The sequence below is a fragment of the Nyctereutes procyonoides genome, unplaced genomic scaffold (genome assembly GCF_905146905.1).
Source record: "Nyctereutes procyonoides isolate TBG_1078 unplaced genomic scaffold, NYPRO_anot_genome, whole genome shotgun sequence".
NCBI lineage: Eukaryota > Metazoa > Chordata > Mammalia > Carnivora > Canidae > Nyctereutes > Nyctereutes procyonoides.
The window spans coordinates 19,162,021-19,178,316 of record NW_026575040.1 but is presented as its reverse complement, the minus strand read 5'-3'; the positions used below and the strand labels follow the sequence as shown (position 1 = coordinate 19,178,316).

The 16,296-nt window shown below is 33.8% G+C and overlaps 1 protein-coding gene across 2 annotated transcripts in view; it reads right to left on the bottom strand.

The window, feature by feature from the left end:
• RFX7 (regulatory factor X7) overlaps positions 1-16,296 on the bottom strand; it is a 129,093-nt gene that overhangs the window by 60,164 nt on the left and 52,633 nt on the right. For both annotated transcript variants that reach the window (XM_055320057.1, XM_055320058.1), the window contains exon 3: positions 14,138-14,171. In XM_055320057.1, coding sequence (XP_055176032.1) covers positions 14,138-14,171 — 34 coding nt within the window. The remainder of the gene's footprint in view (positions 1-14,137; positions 14,172-16,296) is intronic.

Below are 16,296 nucleotides of genomic sequence, written 5' to 3'. Positions count from 1 at the left end.
ACCTGACATTACATTCTCTCAGGCCCCACCAGTTGTGAAAGCTGTCCTCCCACAGGATTGAATGAGGAAGATACAGAAAAAGGTCAAGGTATGAGGACTCTAGTTTTCAATGCCTGTTGCTTACAATTGTTAATTTTCACTTTCCTAACTTGCTTTCATAGAATCATGGTGGGCAGTGGGGGTGGGGTGTGATTTTCTTTTGAGCTACCTGCTATAAACGATGTAAGAGGAAGTTATTTTTCTATTCTCAGTTCTAGAAAATATAAATCAAATGGAGAGAGTAATTTTTATTATACTTGTATTATTGTGAGAATTTATTCTATTTGTAAACCTATTGAATAAGATATAAAATGAAAATGGTTTAATTTTGCTTAAAATATTCTGCTGAGATTAGGAATGTGATATGAGTCCATTTGAAAGATACCAATTACTAAGGGGACAGTTTAAGAAAAGTGAAACCCAAATTTTGCTTTTTACAATTTTTTAAAATTCTGCTGGGTGATCCAAAGAATCCATGACCATCTGAAAACAAACTAACAAAAAACCCCTTTCAGCTTCCCTCAACTACCAGCAAGCCAGAACCTCTGACATCAAGAAACCCTGAAGGGCTGCAGTGTAAGCACTGGAAAATTTATATACCAAGGCAGGTTAAGTAAGGTATTTGAATAGATTCTGTATAATATATTAGGAAAGTTCTGCACATATAATTAGAAGTAGATTAAATTATGAAAGAAAAAAGTAAAAAAGATTGTTATGGACATCTAAACATCTAATCGTATCTAACAGTGGTCATTTTAATGAATGTGCTTTAAAATACACTGGTTTGGTTTCAAGGGCTTAGCAATAAGGAGGCTGCATCTTTCTATCTTAGAAAGTCCTACTCTAACATCATTAGTCTGGTTCTCAGGAAGCAGATACATTATACTCTAACGTTTCACCTATCTTTTAGCTCCTGTCCAATCATTGCAGCAGTAGGCATACTGAAGTAATTTCTTCTAACCTAAGATTTTAACCAGGGGACAGACTTGAAAAGTTTAAAAATTAAATGAGAATATTCATTCTTTCATCCATCACTGAGTGTTTACTATGCTTTAGGCATGACCTTAAATTTTAATACCAGGAGAGAGACAATCAACGAAATTAGAAGTAAAACATATGTTATATGATTAAGATAAATACTATGAAAAGTCAAATACTATGACTAGTTTTTGTTATGGCCAGCCAGGGCAAGAACTGACAGTAAAGAGCATCCACATTATTAAGAGATAAAAAGAGCCTATCTTCTCATCCTCATACTTACTATTAGGGCTCCCTCAACCCTGTAAAGAATGACTTTCAGAAGAACTCTGCCCTCTAAGAATCTAACACAGAGGTCAAACTCAAATGCCAGACAGGTAATCCAAATGATTAAATTACAGACTACAGGGAAGAAAAATATCTGTGTTGAAGAGTTAGAAGTCTGGTGAGGACTGAGAAGACTGGAGAGTATATGCCATGTTTGAAAGGAGTAGTTGCTACATAGGCACAGCCAACAGTTGTCATATGGAAGTAAGGACTGAAGTGTCCTAAAGTTTGAAGAGAGACCAAACACACAACTTTTTTTCTGCAAACTCTCTCAATTTTGAAATATGGCAACCAATTTGAAAATTTAAAAATGTCAATGTGGGCCAAACAAAACACCTCTGTGGAAGAGATGCAGCCTGTGGGTCTCTAGAGTCATTCTTCTGGTCTACAGGATCAAGGGCAAGCAGGGGGAGAGGGGGAGGCAGAGGGGGAGAAGGAATCCCAAAGCAGACTCCATGCTGAGCCTTAGGCCCAATGTGAGCAGATCCCAGGACCCTGAGATCACAACCTGCGCCTGAATCAAGAGCCGACCACTCAACCAACTAAGCCACCCATGTACCCCTAGGCTGTTAATTTTTGTTCATTTCCCTAGGGAGGACAAACACTATTTCAATGGGAGTGGGAGATAGAGAGCAGAGTCTTTAAAGGATTAGTGAATCAATATTCAGAACCTAGGATACAATTAATACAGATTCAACACAAGTTCACCTTTTCAAGTTTCCTACTATATTCCCTTGCAAGAGGACCCTCCTGAGAGTTCTCCCCTGGAGGGAACCTACCTGCCTCACTACTTGAATAACCTAAATGATAGTATCTGTCACCTAGTTTCAGGTTTCTCTAGCCCTCCAAAAGGAACAGTATTCTGGCAATTCCACATCACGTTCCACTTCTCCTTCCTAATGATAATCCTACGAAGTCCTCTTTTGGTCAACTTTCATGAATAAACCCTATCCTAGTAAAGCTGACTTAAGTCAGGAAACCCACAGACTGATCTATGACCAGGAACTGTAGACATGTCAGCTGTTTGCCCAGGTGAGTTTACTTGACCTAAGTGCAGAGCATAGCATGCTCTGTAAAACAGTGGTTTATTGGGCTGTGTAAGTCACCCAAAAGGGCCAATCTGTGCAGCATTTTTTTAGACCTAGAAGTAGCTGGCAATACTTAAAAGTCCTTTCTTGGAATGTTGATCAGTTAGAGAACCCTAGGAGTTAGGCCATATACTCCTCCTGAGAGGTTTAAAATATGGATTCAAATGGATTTAAAATACCCTCCCTTATTCTTAGTTTTAAGCCTTTTTATCTCTCAAACTAATGGAAAGAAAGGTAAGCAAAGGTTCTCTAATCTTACCCTTAGATTCTTGCTTTGATTGCTGATGAATTGCCTAGTCTATGAGACATGTATTTTTCTTCTTGATTTCAACTGATTTTCCAACAATGTTGCTTAATACTTATATTACCCTTTCCTAACAGAAACAAAATATACAGTCTTCCCCACCCCCTTTTATCATTATTAATTCTAATAATTCCAAAGCAGAACTAATTATTTAGGGGCCCTGAACATTAGAACTGGTGGAAATATTGCTTCCTGGTGGAGCATATGCCTAAAACATAGTAACAATAAATAGGAAGTTCTCAATATCCTGGTAGTTCTGAATAATAACATATGGGAAATCATTTCTCTTTATTCTAGAAATCTGCCCTATAGATTGTACCAATCATTTCCTCAATAGGGTGGCCTAGAAAACAGGTTTCAAGATAAGTTTTATGATGGAAAAAAAAGTTTTATAATGGAAAAACAAACTGAATACTTAAGATTCATGATAAATATAATAGTGTATTAATAGCCCTTAAGACACTTTTTAATCCAAAGTTCATGAAACATTTTTGACTTTTGGAACTTTTTGCATAACATATTGACATCCTATGAAACTATTCTTCCAAGGACCATGTTTTGGGACACATGAATTATTTATTATTTCCCATGCTGCTGTGTTTGACTCTAACCAAACCAGACCTCTTCTAAACCAAACACTCATGGTCATTTCTCTCACATTTTAGGCCTTCCTACACCTGTCATGTAGTCCCATTTAACTGAACTAATAAGGCAAGGTAACTAAGCAATATGGACTTAGCAGCTTTCAAATTCTGCTGGGGTCTAACTAATACTCTGGTATTGTGTATACCAAGGGTATAAGATTTTGCCTCAACTATTAAAATGGTTATAAAAAACATAATTGGATCAGCTATACAAACGTATAATGACATTATAGATCTAAAAGTATTATAACTTATGAGAAATTTAGTTTAAGATATATTTATTAAAATTAAGTAAAAATGAATGGTTCCCACTGTAAAAGTATTAAAACATTATCAAAAAAGCTTTATTCACAGTTATACCTCTACAAATATTTTTGTCTTTACTGATGAACAGGCAAAACACCAGGCTTTAAAAATATAAAAATAGCAGATACAATTTTATATTTTTCACTTCTATATTTCATAGTGGCACAGTCTTTACAATTTACAACTGTAGGTGATTTAAAATAATTAGAATAATTTTAGCTATTTTGTTTTAGTAGCATATTATGAGTTCTTTAAAGGGCATTCAAACAACCTGCATGCAAAAAATAAACCGCATTTACAAACACTGATTACTAAAATTCAGTAAAATAATGAAGTCAGCTTTTAATATTTTTATTCAGATTTATTTTAAAGTTAGAAATTTTTTTTAGAAACACTTTCTGGATTATAATAAACAGAATTTCAAAAATGTACATATAAACTCATATTTTAGATACTTAAAAATGATATAGTGCATCACAGTTTTTAAATGCCTGGGCTCTGGAGTCAGACTACCTAGATTAAAAGCCTAATTCTACCAATTATCATGTTTTATGACCTTGGGTAAATTACTTAACCTCTAAGCTTCCTTCTTTATCTGGAAAATGAAGATGAAAACAGATTAACCTCATAGGCAAATTATGAGGACTGACTGATAAAATATGTAAAGCACTTGTCTGGCATATGGTAATAAATACTAACAACAACAACAACAACAACAAAACAAAGAAATTCTCTGAAGATATTATATGCATACTATACATTTTTTTTGATAATTACTATTTGTGAATAATCATTCAGCAAGTGTTTACTGAGTATATCCCACATACTAGACACTGTGCTAAACACTGAGGATATAAAGACCACAGGACAGTCTTTACTTCCAAAAGCTTATTTTTGGAGAATAAAACAGATTAATATGGTGATTAGCATACTATGTGGTAAGAGCTTTAATAGGAGTACAGAACATTTTATATGGTGCATGAAAGCAGGGGCTCTTAACATGAGAAGGTAAGATGGGATGAACTTGTATGTGTATGTATGTGTGTAAATATACATATATAATGCTAACCACCTTCTTCTTTGTCTTCATTTGGTATAAAGGCTACAAAACATAAAACCCCTCCACGTTCTAGTTTCTCTTAGAGCTAGGAGTATCCAAGTGACATTACTCTGGAGGCTGAAGTTCCTGAAGTAAGTTTTCAGAATGGAAGTAAGTATCCTAAAATACAGAGCTTCTCTAGAAGAATCCTTGCCCTTCCTCCCTTCTTCCTGCCTCACCATTTGGACAAAGGCACAGAAGTGTAGCAGCCATCAATGATGTGAGTGGAAAGAGACAACACAACAAAAAGAGCCTAGGACTCTGGCTGGTGACATTGTTGAGTTACTGCACCACTCTAGAATACCTAACTTCTGACTTGTTAGAGAACACAAACTCTTATTTTGGTAAGCCACCAATAATTTGGGTTTTCTGTTATCTGAATGCATTCCTAGTAGATAAACAAAACTTCCTGAAGAGGGTTCTGAGATAGTCTAAAAGAAAAAGCAGGAGTGATCCAAGTGAAAAATTTGAGAAGGGCACAGCTAACAGAGGAAACAGCTTCTACAGAGGCCTGGAGGAGAGAGTATGGAGTGTTGATATTGGCATATGTTCTACAATATGCACCTTCTGGCTTCTCAGATGGCTTTAGCCAGGAGATTCCCAACCTCTTCCATCCTCCATTCACTATGTTTCAGGGATTCAATACTATCCTCTCAGTGGTTCCATATGGGAAACATTAATTCTTAAATGGTATGTTCTGTGATGATGAATATAAAATGTGTCTTCGACTAATGTTTAGACTTCTAGAAACAAATTTATGGTAATTTAAGTCAATTAGATCCACACTGTCAATTTACACATATACACCTTCAACTAAAGCTGCCATGTATGCATACTATGTGCCAGGCACTGTATTTACACTAATTATCTCACTTAATATTAACAATTCAGTGCATTAGGTACTATCATTATGTCCTTTTTTTACAAAAATGAATTAGGTAAAAACTGTTCAAAATCAAACAGTAATGGTAATAATGGCTGGGGCAAGGATTCAAACTCAGGTCTATTTCATTCTACTGCCTCAGCTCTAACCACTCTGCTCGACAGCTAATCCGATTCCTTAGTTTCTAGCTTGTTGGTTCCACTTCACTTGCTTAAATCCTTTTTGCATCTATACAGTAACGTTTTTAGTTCCCCATCTGTACTCTGTGGAGAAGGAGTGGTGGTGGTTTGGACTGGTTATTTCCTAATATGAGAGGCTGGAAGGAAGAGGTATATGTAAGTAGAGTAGAACAAGGGAAAAGGGGGAATGTCAGAAAAAGAAAAAAATGTTCTTTTCCTCTAAAGGAATGAAACAAGTTTCTGTTTTTACTGGCAAACTGTGAGGTAATTCTAAAAAATAAATTCAAATATTTAGCAAGTGTAAAGTCTCAGCCTAAACTGAAGGTGGCAACAATTCTTTATATTTTACTTATTTCTAATGATTTTATTTATTTATTTGACAGGGAGAGAGAGAGAGAGAGAGAGACAGAGAGAGAGAGAGAGAGAAGAGAGAAACAAGCAGGGGAACAGAAGAAGGAGAGGGAAGAGCAGGTTCCCCACTGAGCAGGGAGCCCAACACTGAGCTCATCCCAGGACCCCAGGATCATGACCTGAGCTGAAGGCAGACACAACCGACTGAGCTACCCAGGGGCCCCACTTCTTTATAGCTTAAATTGCAAAGTTTAATAACTGATTAGTTCATACTTATTCACACATTTAACAAATAGATATTGATCACCCCCATCTGTTTTGACCAAATTCCAAAGAATATGCTCTTACATTAAAGAGGCTAAGAACAAATAAAAAATGCTTATTATAATTATCACAGAAGTGACTATGTAACACCAATAAAGGTAATTAAGCACAGGATAATATGGGACAGATGATGTATCGAACTCAGATCTGAGCAATCAAAGATGCCATTCCAGAGGCGGTGACATCTAGGATGAATCTTAAAATACAAGCAGGTATAGCCAATAGAAAGAGAAAGAAAAAAAAAAAGAGAGAAGGGTTTTGGATTTCACAAAGGATTTTTTTTTGATAAGATTAAACATTTAACTATTAGCAGGAAAAGGCCAGTAGAAAATGAGAAAAACTGCAGAAAGAGAATAAATGAAATGAATTCAGATAGGAAGAGATGGGGTTAAAAAAAAAGGAAGAGATGGGATTCAGAGTCAACTTTCAGAAAGGCAAAAAGGTATTTCTACTCTCTGTGGAGTAAAGAGAAGGAATATAAGAATAGGTACAGAAGTGAGCAACTGTTGAGTTGGAAATAACAAGTAGTGCTAATTTTGTGGAATACCTTCACTGTGTCTTCATAGTTTCTCAGAAAAGTAGGAGGTGAGATCATCTGTTGATGGTAAGAGAAGGGGGTTTGGGAAATTTGGTTTAAAAAGTCAGAAGCAGTTTTTGTGGAGAACAGTGGAAAATAATTCACTAGGAAATGAAGGGGACTTAAGGGGCCCAAACATTCATTTTACTGAATCTTTAAAATATCTATTAATAGATTTATGCATGTGGCCACACGGGAGTCCCTGACACCGGAGCACCTCTTGCAGCTTCACCAACTAAAAGCCTGAACAAAATACATGCAACAACTGCTTTCAGAATTGAATAGAGAACACCTGATTCCATCTGAAGGCAACTTGTAAACCGTGGTACAGGGAGGGGAAACCCAAGCAGAGCATGGCAGTACTAATATGCTAAAGTTACACACAGATCAGTGTTTGAGAAGGCAAAGTACCAAAAAGAAGATATGGAATATCTTTAAAATCTACACAAATCACTATGTAGATTTGCAATTTACTGAATATTAAACTGTATAAGTACAAGAAAAACTCCAAGAGGCTGAGCATAGAACTACCAGGGAACTATACCTGGCTGTGACATGTTCAAATTCTAATCAGATAGAATTGAGAGATCTCAGTGAATGCCCAAGGAATGCATACAGATACTACAGAAGTAATATTTTAATATAAAAGCTAAATTCTAAAAGTAAATGCCATCCTAGACTTGTCCCAGCAAAGCTTAAACACAGCAAAGGATCAAACTATCCTGTAAGTAAATTAGATGCTGGCCAAAATAAGTTTTAATACACTTTAAAAGAAGAGAACAAAACCCAGACACTATAAACAAACAAATGAATAAATAAATACTAAATTAAAAATAACTAGATAAGCACGAGGCAGAAAAGCATGACCCATAATTGCAATGATGAAAAAATCAGTAAATAAAACAGAGATAATATAATTAGCAAACAAAGACTTTAAAACAAGTATAAATATGCCCAAGGATTTAATGAGAAGAGCAATAGACAACAAAACAAAACACCCAAGTGGAATTTCAAGACCTGAAAAATTTGGATCTACAATAGATAATTCACTCAGTGGGAATTACAGCAGATCAGGCACATCAGTGGAAAATATTAGGAAATTGATAATAAAGTAATATAACCCATCCAAAATGAAGCAAAAAGAGAAAATAATAACTAAATATGAAGTTAGTGACCTGGTTTGAGTCCAAGGATGGAAGAGAAAATGAAGAAGAGTATTTAAATGGCTAGGAATTTTTTTTGAAAACCGGTAAGGAGCGCAAAGAGCTCAAAGAAGCAGGACAAAAACTAAGAAAACCATACTAAAGCTATTATAATAGCACTGCAGAAAACCACTCAAAAATAATCCTATAAGAAGTCAAAGAAGGAAAAAGAAAGAATGTATTACATACAAACAAGAGTAACAATAAACTTCCCAAAGGAAACTATGCAAGCCAGAAGAAAATGGATCACCATTGCTAAAATGCTGAAAGAAAACCTAGGATTCTATATCCAGTAAAAATGCCATTTGAAATGAAGGGCAGTAAAAGACATTTTTTTCAGATAAACTAAAACTAAGAGAATTAACAGCAGACCTACAAGAAAATAAATTGCAAAATAATGTGAATACGCAGCCATATAAGTAAGTAATAAGAAAGGCTTGTCAGACTAGATGATAAAGATACAAGTATATGATGACATCATCAGCAACAAAACACTTTAACTATAAAGACCTAGAATGCTTAAAAGTAAAAGAATGGAAAAAGATATGTCATACAAGCAAACACTAATTATAAGATGGAGGGGCTATGATAATATAAGGCAAAGCAGACTTCAAAGCAAAATATTACCAGAAATAAAAATGGAAATAGCATAATAATAAAAGAACCAATTCACAAAAGGACAAAATAATCCCACATATTTATGCACATAATATTTTTAATACATGAAGCAAAACGTGACAGGATCAGAGAGAAAAAAAATTAATAACCGTGAGAGACATTTTAGCATCCCTCTTTGTAACTGAAATAAGGGAGGGAAGAGGGTAAATATGTCTTAAAAACAATAACCAACTGGACCTAATTGTTAGATAAAGAACATTCCATTCAATGATAGTTGAATATACATTCTTTCCATGTATATATGAAACATTGACTAAGATACACAGTAAACAAGTTCTTTTTTTTTTTTAAAGATTTTATTTATTTATTTGAAAGAGAGAGAGTAGGAACGGGGGGGGGGGTGTAGGGAGAAAGAGAAGAAAGGGTACAGAGGAAGAGGGAGAAGCAGACTCCTCCCCTGAGCAGGAAAGCTGATATGGAGCTCAATCCCCTGAGATCGTGACCTGAACTGAAGGCAGATACTTAATCAACTGAGCCACACAGCAAACTACTGTTTATAAATTGTTAATAAATACTCAACTATTTGGAAACTGATCAAGATATATCTAAGTCAGGGCAGCCCGGGTGGCTCAGTGGTTTAGTGCCACCTTCAGCCCAGGGCCTGATCCTGGAGACCCGGGATCAAGTCCCAGGTCAGGCTCCCTGCATGGAGCCTGCTTCTCCCTCTGCCTATGTCTCTGCCTCTCTCTCGCTCTCTCTCTCTCTGGGTCTCTCAAGAATAAATAAATAAAATCTTAAAAAAAAAAAAAGATATATCTAAGTCAAGAATAGTATCAGAATGGAAAAATAAGAAAAAAATGAATTGAATAATGAAAACACTACACAAGAATTTATGGAATGTAGCTACACTAGTGCTTAAAGGACAATTTATAGCATTAAAAATGCTTACAGTAGAAAAGAAAAAAGTTTCAAGTCACTATATTAAGGAGCTAAAAAATAAGAATACATTAAAACCAAGGTAAGCAGAAGAAAAGAAATAATACTTACTAGATGAGAAAGAAACAGAATGGAAAACTGATAAATAATAAAGAAAAACCAATAAAGCCAAACTTGATTCAAATGAAAAGATCAGTAAAAGATTAAACCTCTAGCTAAACCGATCAAGAAAAAAGAAGATACAAAGGGCCCTTATCAAGAATCAGAGATAATTGCTACAGATTCTAGAGAGGGGAATATTATGAGCAATGTTACACCAACAAATTCAGTAATATAGTAGAAATGGTGAACAAAGTCCTTCAAAGACAAAAATACTAAAACTGTATCAAGAAACAGAAAAGTCCTGTAATAATGAAAGAAACTAAGTTTGTAACTAAAACCTTTCCCAGTTTTACTACTAAATGAAACACTTAAAGAAATATTAATTTAAAATAAATTCCTTCAGAAAACAGAGAAGAGTACTTGTCTAAACTCATATGAAATCTACATTACTCAGATACCAAAAACAGAAAAAGATTTTAGAAGAAAATAGCACATCCAAAGCCCTGATTAACATAGACAGTAGTCTTTAACAAATAGCAAATCCAGTGTAGCAATATATAAAAATACTATGCAACACATAAAGTATAATGCATCATGTAGAATTTCACAGAAATACAAGGTTTGTTTCCACTTACAAAAATCAATCAGTGCCATTCACCATGTTAATAGAATAAAGGAGAATTATCATGTGATCATTTCGATGGGAACAGAAAAATCATTTGATAAAATACAACATGTAATTGATAGAAAGCCTCTTAGGAAAACAGAAACAGAGTGAACATTCTCAGCTTGAAAATAGCATCCATGAAAAAAGTAATATTACCATCACACTATAAAGTGAATAAAGGAATGATTTTCCTCTAAGACTGGGAATAAGGAAAGTGAATTCACTCTTACCATTTCTATTCAACATTGTCCTAGAGGTCCTAGCAGTGCAATAAGGTGACTAAAATAAAGTAGATGTTTAAAATGAAACGGAATCAAATTTTATTTATGGACAATATTATCAGGTATACAATCCAAAAGACTCTACATATAAGCTTCTAGATATATTATAAACATAATATGTTTGCAGACTACAAGATCAATACAAATATTAGCAAAAAAACACTGTATAACAAATATTTTAAAATGCCATTCATAAGAGCATCCAAAGTATTAAAATATTTAGGACAACTTACGCAAAATATATATAAAGCCTATACAAAGAAAACTACAAAACACTGTTAAGAAAAATTATGGAAGACCCAACTAATATGGAGCTATACCATGCTAATGGATTAAAAGATTTGTCATTAAGATGTCAACTGATCCCAAACTGATCTATAAATTCATTGCAATCCAAATCAAAAATTCCAGTAGACTTGGGTTTTTTTTTGGGGGGGGGGCGATAGATATTGACAAACTTTTTCTAAAATCTGTTTGGAAATGCTAAAATTAATTTGAACCATTACATAATTTGATTCAAGACTTTCTACAAAGCTACCATAAACAAGACAGTGTGGTGACGTCTTAAGTAGAGATATAGCAGTTGATAGGAAAAGAGAGTACAGAGAAAGACACACACAATGATTTTTGATATAAGAGGTGATTGGGAAAGGGTGAGCTTTTCAATAAATAGTGCTGGGATAACTGGATTATCCAATCATATGGTAAAAGATAAACACTGCAGTTTACCTCAGACAAAACATAAATTTAAGTCAAAATGGTTGACAGATCTAATAGAAAAAAGCTAAAATCATAAAACTTTTACAAAACTCATGATAAAATCTTTTTGAGAAGGTTGAGAAATCTAGAAAAGATGAAATGAATAGGTCAGCAAATCTTTCCATTGAAGTAACTATATAATGTTATAAAGTGATCAAAAAGAACTATTTTAGGGCTTTGGAAACTAATGGCAAATGACATGTTAAGAAATGTTTGGTCATAAAAAACCGAACTTTAGACATTCAGTTGAAAATCTATATCACTCTTGCCATGGGCTGCTCCCACGACCTATCCCATATGGTTTGGACTGGAGTACTGCCAGGATGAGGCTACTTATGTTTAAACATACACAGGAAAACATGATGATAATGAATAGAGAATCTTAATAAAGACATAGAAACTAGAACAGAGAGAAAGAAAATCAGAGAAAAAATGAACAAAGCTTCAGAGACTGGAGGGATAACATTATTTTCCAACATACATGTATTGGAAGCTTTGGAAGGAAAAGGGAACCCAAAGGACAGAAAAATATTTAAAGAAGTAACAGCTAAGAACTTCCCCAATCAGAATCATCTACACATGTGAGCTTAGCAAATCCCAAGTAGGATAAACACAAAGTGATCCATACCTACACATATAATAGTCAAAGTGCTGAAAGCAGAATAAGTGGGTCAGCAAACAAGCAAGTGAATGAATTTCAACAAATCTTGTTATCAACTAGAGGAAAACAACTCATCATACTCATGAAAACATGATAAATTACTCACTATTCATCAGAAACAATGAAGGCTAAGCGCAACAGAATAATATACTCAGAGATGAAAGAAAAAAGTCCTGTTGATCAAGACTTTTATTTCCAACAAAACTATCCTTCAAAACTGAAGGCAAATAAAGACATTCACAGATAAAGACCAAGAAAATTCATTATAAGCAAACCTGTTTTACAAGAAATACTAAAGAAAAAAAAAAGAAATACTAAAGGAAATCTTCTAGATCAAAAGGATTTATCTTTGATTCCTCTGTTTCTCCTACTGGCTTTATATCCAAAATAAACCTTGAATCCATCAACTTTTTTCGATCTTCCACTGCCATAACGTAAGCAAAAGCCTTGAATTTTCATTTGGACTTTTGCATACCCTAAATGGTTTTCCTACTTACACTCACCCTGACAAGCTCATTTTCCAACAACCACTAGAGTATTAAAAACAAGTGTTTCAAACTATTCTACTCAAAACTTTTTAATTGGCTCTCCACGCACTTAGAATGAAATCCGTACTATTTGCCATGGCTAAATATACCCTATAAAAACTTATCCCTACCTGAACTTTTCTCCTATTATACTCTCCCTTCTCTATAAGTTCCAGGAAACTGTGTTCTTTGTATTCTGTAAATATTCCCAACTCATTTCTACTTCTGAATCTTTGTATTCACTCTTCCGTCTGCCTAGGACATGTCACTGGGAAATCATCACACAAGGCTCAGTTCCTATTATTCAATTCTCCCTTCAAATGCCACTTTCTCAAAGAGGCTTTTCCTAATTACCCATTCTAAAGTTCCCCACTCACCACCCTATGAACTACTGTTATTTATTCACCTATCTAGAAGCTAATAATATCATAACATAGCAATAATTTCATAAGCTAGTAAGATACTACTATTTTAGCTACAGACACTAGAGATCCTCCCTCCCCCACAAAAAAGTTAGCTTATAGGGAAGACCCAAAACTGAATAAAAAAGTTCTGATGTCATAAACAACTGAAGAGAGAACTAACTCCAAGAACACTTTGGGGAATCTAACAGTGCAGAGTCACTGAATGTTCTAGAGTTTAGGGAGTATTCCATTAGTAGAGATTTTAAAAGAAGTCACTACTATTCTAGTAGTCCCAGTTGTTTCATGTTTCACCCCTTACATGTTTAAGAGAAGAGCTAAGGAACTACAAATACAATCTAAATTTAAACTATTATTGTGGTTTTAACTTCTTAAGGCCATCAAACCAAACATGAAAAATATACCAACAAAAACCAATCCATGAAGCATTTTAAGAAGCTCTCATTTAAATACATTTTTAAGAGTTCTACTAAGTACAACACAAATTAGAACTATTATTGTGGTTTTGATTCCTAAAGTCTAGCAACGTAAATATGAAAAATGCTATCAACAAAACTAATCCATTAAACATCTTTAAACAAATTCTTAGAATTATCAGAAGAGAAAAATAACTTTATTAAATGTGAGTGATCTTTAGAAAATGCCAGTAAATTTCAAAAACATGCAATAATCTCAGACTGTGATTTCATTATTGATAAAATACAGGAAAGTATCTAGATAGCTTAACCCCTAGGCTTATAATTCAGTATCAAATTTTATTCACTAAAACTGAGGTACTTAAACATCTACTCAAGAATAATACATTTTATATAGTGGTAAAAGCCTTACTACAAAAGAACTTTAAGATTAGTTATTTTACTTACCAAAATGCAGTCCACTTTAGATTGTACAGTTTTGCTAAAAGAAAAAGAAAGTTAGGTTAATAAAAATGAAAAATTTATTAAATATTTAAAATAGTAAAATTCTTTTAAGATTAGACATCATAACCTAAAACTGCATTTTTTACAAAGCAAAACATTTATTTCCCATTCACTGTACTAAATATAGTCCTAAAGCATGATCAGAATACCTTCTGAGTTCATAGCTACAGTCAATCTATAGTTTTTACACTGTATCATTTTAACAGATGCTTTGAATAAACAAGTTTATAGAGATATGTAAAAATGCAGATATGTATTGTTATACAAAGAAATAGGGCACAGAGTTTATAATAAATTACAATTTTTACTGTGTATGCCTGCCACTCTGGGAAATGATTTAAATTTGATTTAAATTAAATGATTTGTTTAAATTTGATTTAAAAGTCATAATGGTGTAAGATTATCTTTAATAATATATCTTTAATATAAATAATATATCTCTAATAATAATATACCATAAAGTAGATTCTCTTCTCCCTGTCTGTCAAATACATACACCCACATGTTTGTGCACACACACACACAAACACAAGCTAGGGAAAAGAATCCCTAGATACAAAAGGAATAAAATTTAGTTAATATAGTAATAAATTAGAAGGGGAGAATACATATAGAAATAAATAACCCCCAAAAGCCACTATATACCAATTTAAATGAATTACTGAATAAGCGAACTATTAGTACAGAATACAAATGAAGCTAGCATAAAATAATTTAACTGTCATCTGGATTTTGTTTTAAAACTTTATAAATGCAATGAAATCATGTATAAGTTCAGAGATAGTTTGTATCTTAAAAGATGTTACAAACCAAATTATCTTTCATAAAAGATTCTAGAGTCAAATAAATGTAAAATTGGTTATTTGCCTCTGTATATAGCTATATAGTTAATCTATAAGGTAAAAAAAATCAACATTTAAACCTCATGTCAGCTAATACAATCAATAACCACAAAACTTCTCATTTGTACATAGACTTTAAATTTCACTTTTTAAAGAACAAAATATAACCAGATTAAGTTCAACTGCAAAATCAGAATGACTCAAAAAACAAGAAAAGCAAATGATACTTCCACTTAAGAGGAAATGAAATCCTCTTCCCATAATCCCACAGAAGACTTTTTAGACGTTTCTTACATCTTCTGGGATCATGTATATAGTTTATAACTCATTAGCAGCTAAAGTGTGCTATGTTTTTCTCTTCGTAATAACTCCCACGGTTTCCCTGAGATACGAGAGTATTCTATTGATTAAGGATTGCTCCTAAAAAGGAATGCAACAAGAATCCAACCACTGTTCACCACCTTCTTCTAAACCACTATTTCCTGTCTAAGGTGTTACAGAAACCTAACTGATCTCCCTGCTTCTATCCCCAACACTCCCTCCCACACACACACCCCAACTCTGTGGGCTATTCTCAACAAAGTAGCCAGAGTGATTCTTCTGTCCAAACCACATTAGTCCTTTGCTCCAGTCTTGGCCATGGCCAAAAAAGCCATGCATGACCCATCCAGCCTTCTGCTTTTTTTCCCCATTTTCATCTCCTATTATTCCCCTGTTCCTCATTCATTCCACTCCTGGCAACACTAGCCTTTGTACTGGTTTTTTCTGTCAGCCTCTACAATTCTTCTCCATATAATTAATCTGTTCATTTTCTTCACGACTTTGTTAGATGTTATCTTTTACAGATAGTTCTTACCTGACCTTCCCATATAAAATATTCTCCATTACTGTCTATCTTTCTTGCTTTGCTTTACTTTTCATTACTGCACTTACCACCAGTAATTTTATATTTTTATTAATTTATTTGTTTACCAGCTATCTTCCTTGACTAGAATTTAAACTGCATGAAAACAGGCTTTGTCTGTTTTGCTCACTGCTATATTATCATCTGGCACATGTTAGGTATTCAATAAAATCTGTTGAATGAATAAATGACAAAAAACAAAACAAAACAACATTCAGTCCCCCATATGAAGACAACTCTGGAAAAACTGGGACCACTTAAAAAAGGGGTTTTTTTTAGAGAAATTAGTATGAAATTGAAAATGTGATTATCTTTTAAACTATAATTCTAAATACAATCTTTTTCTATCAGAAACA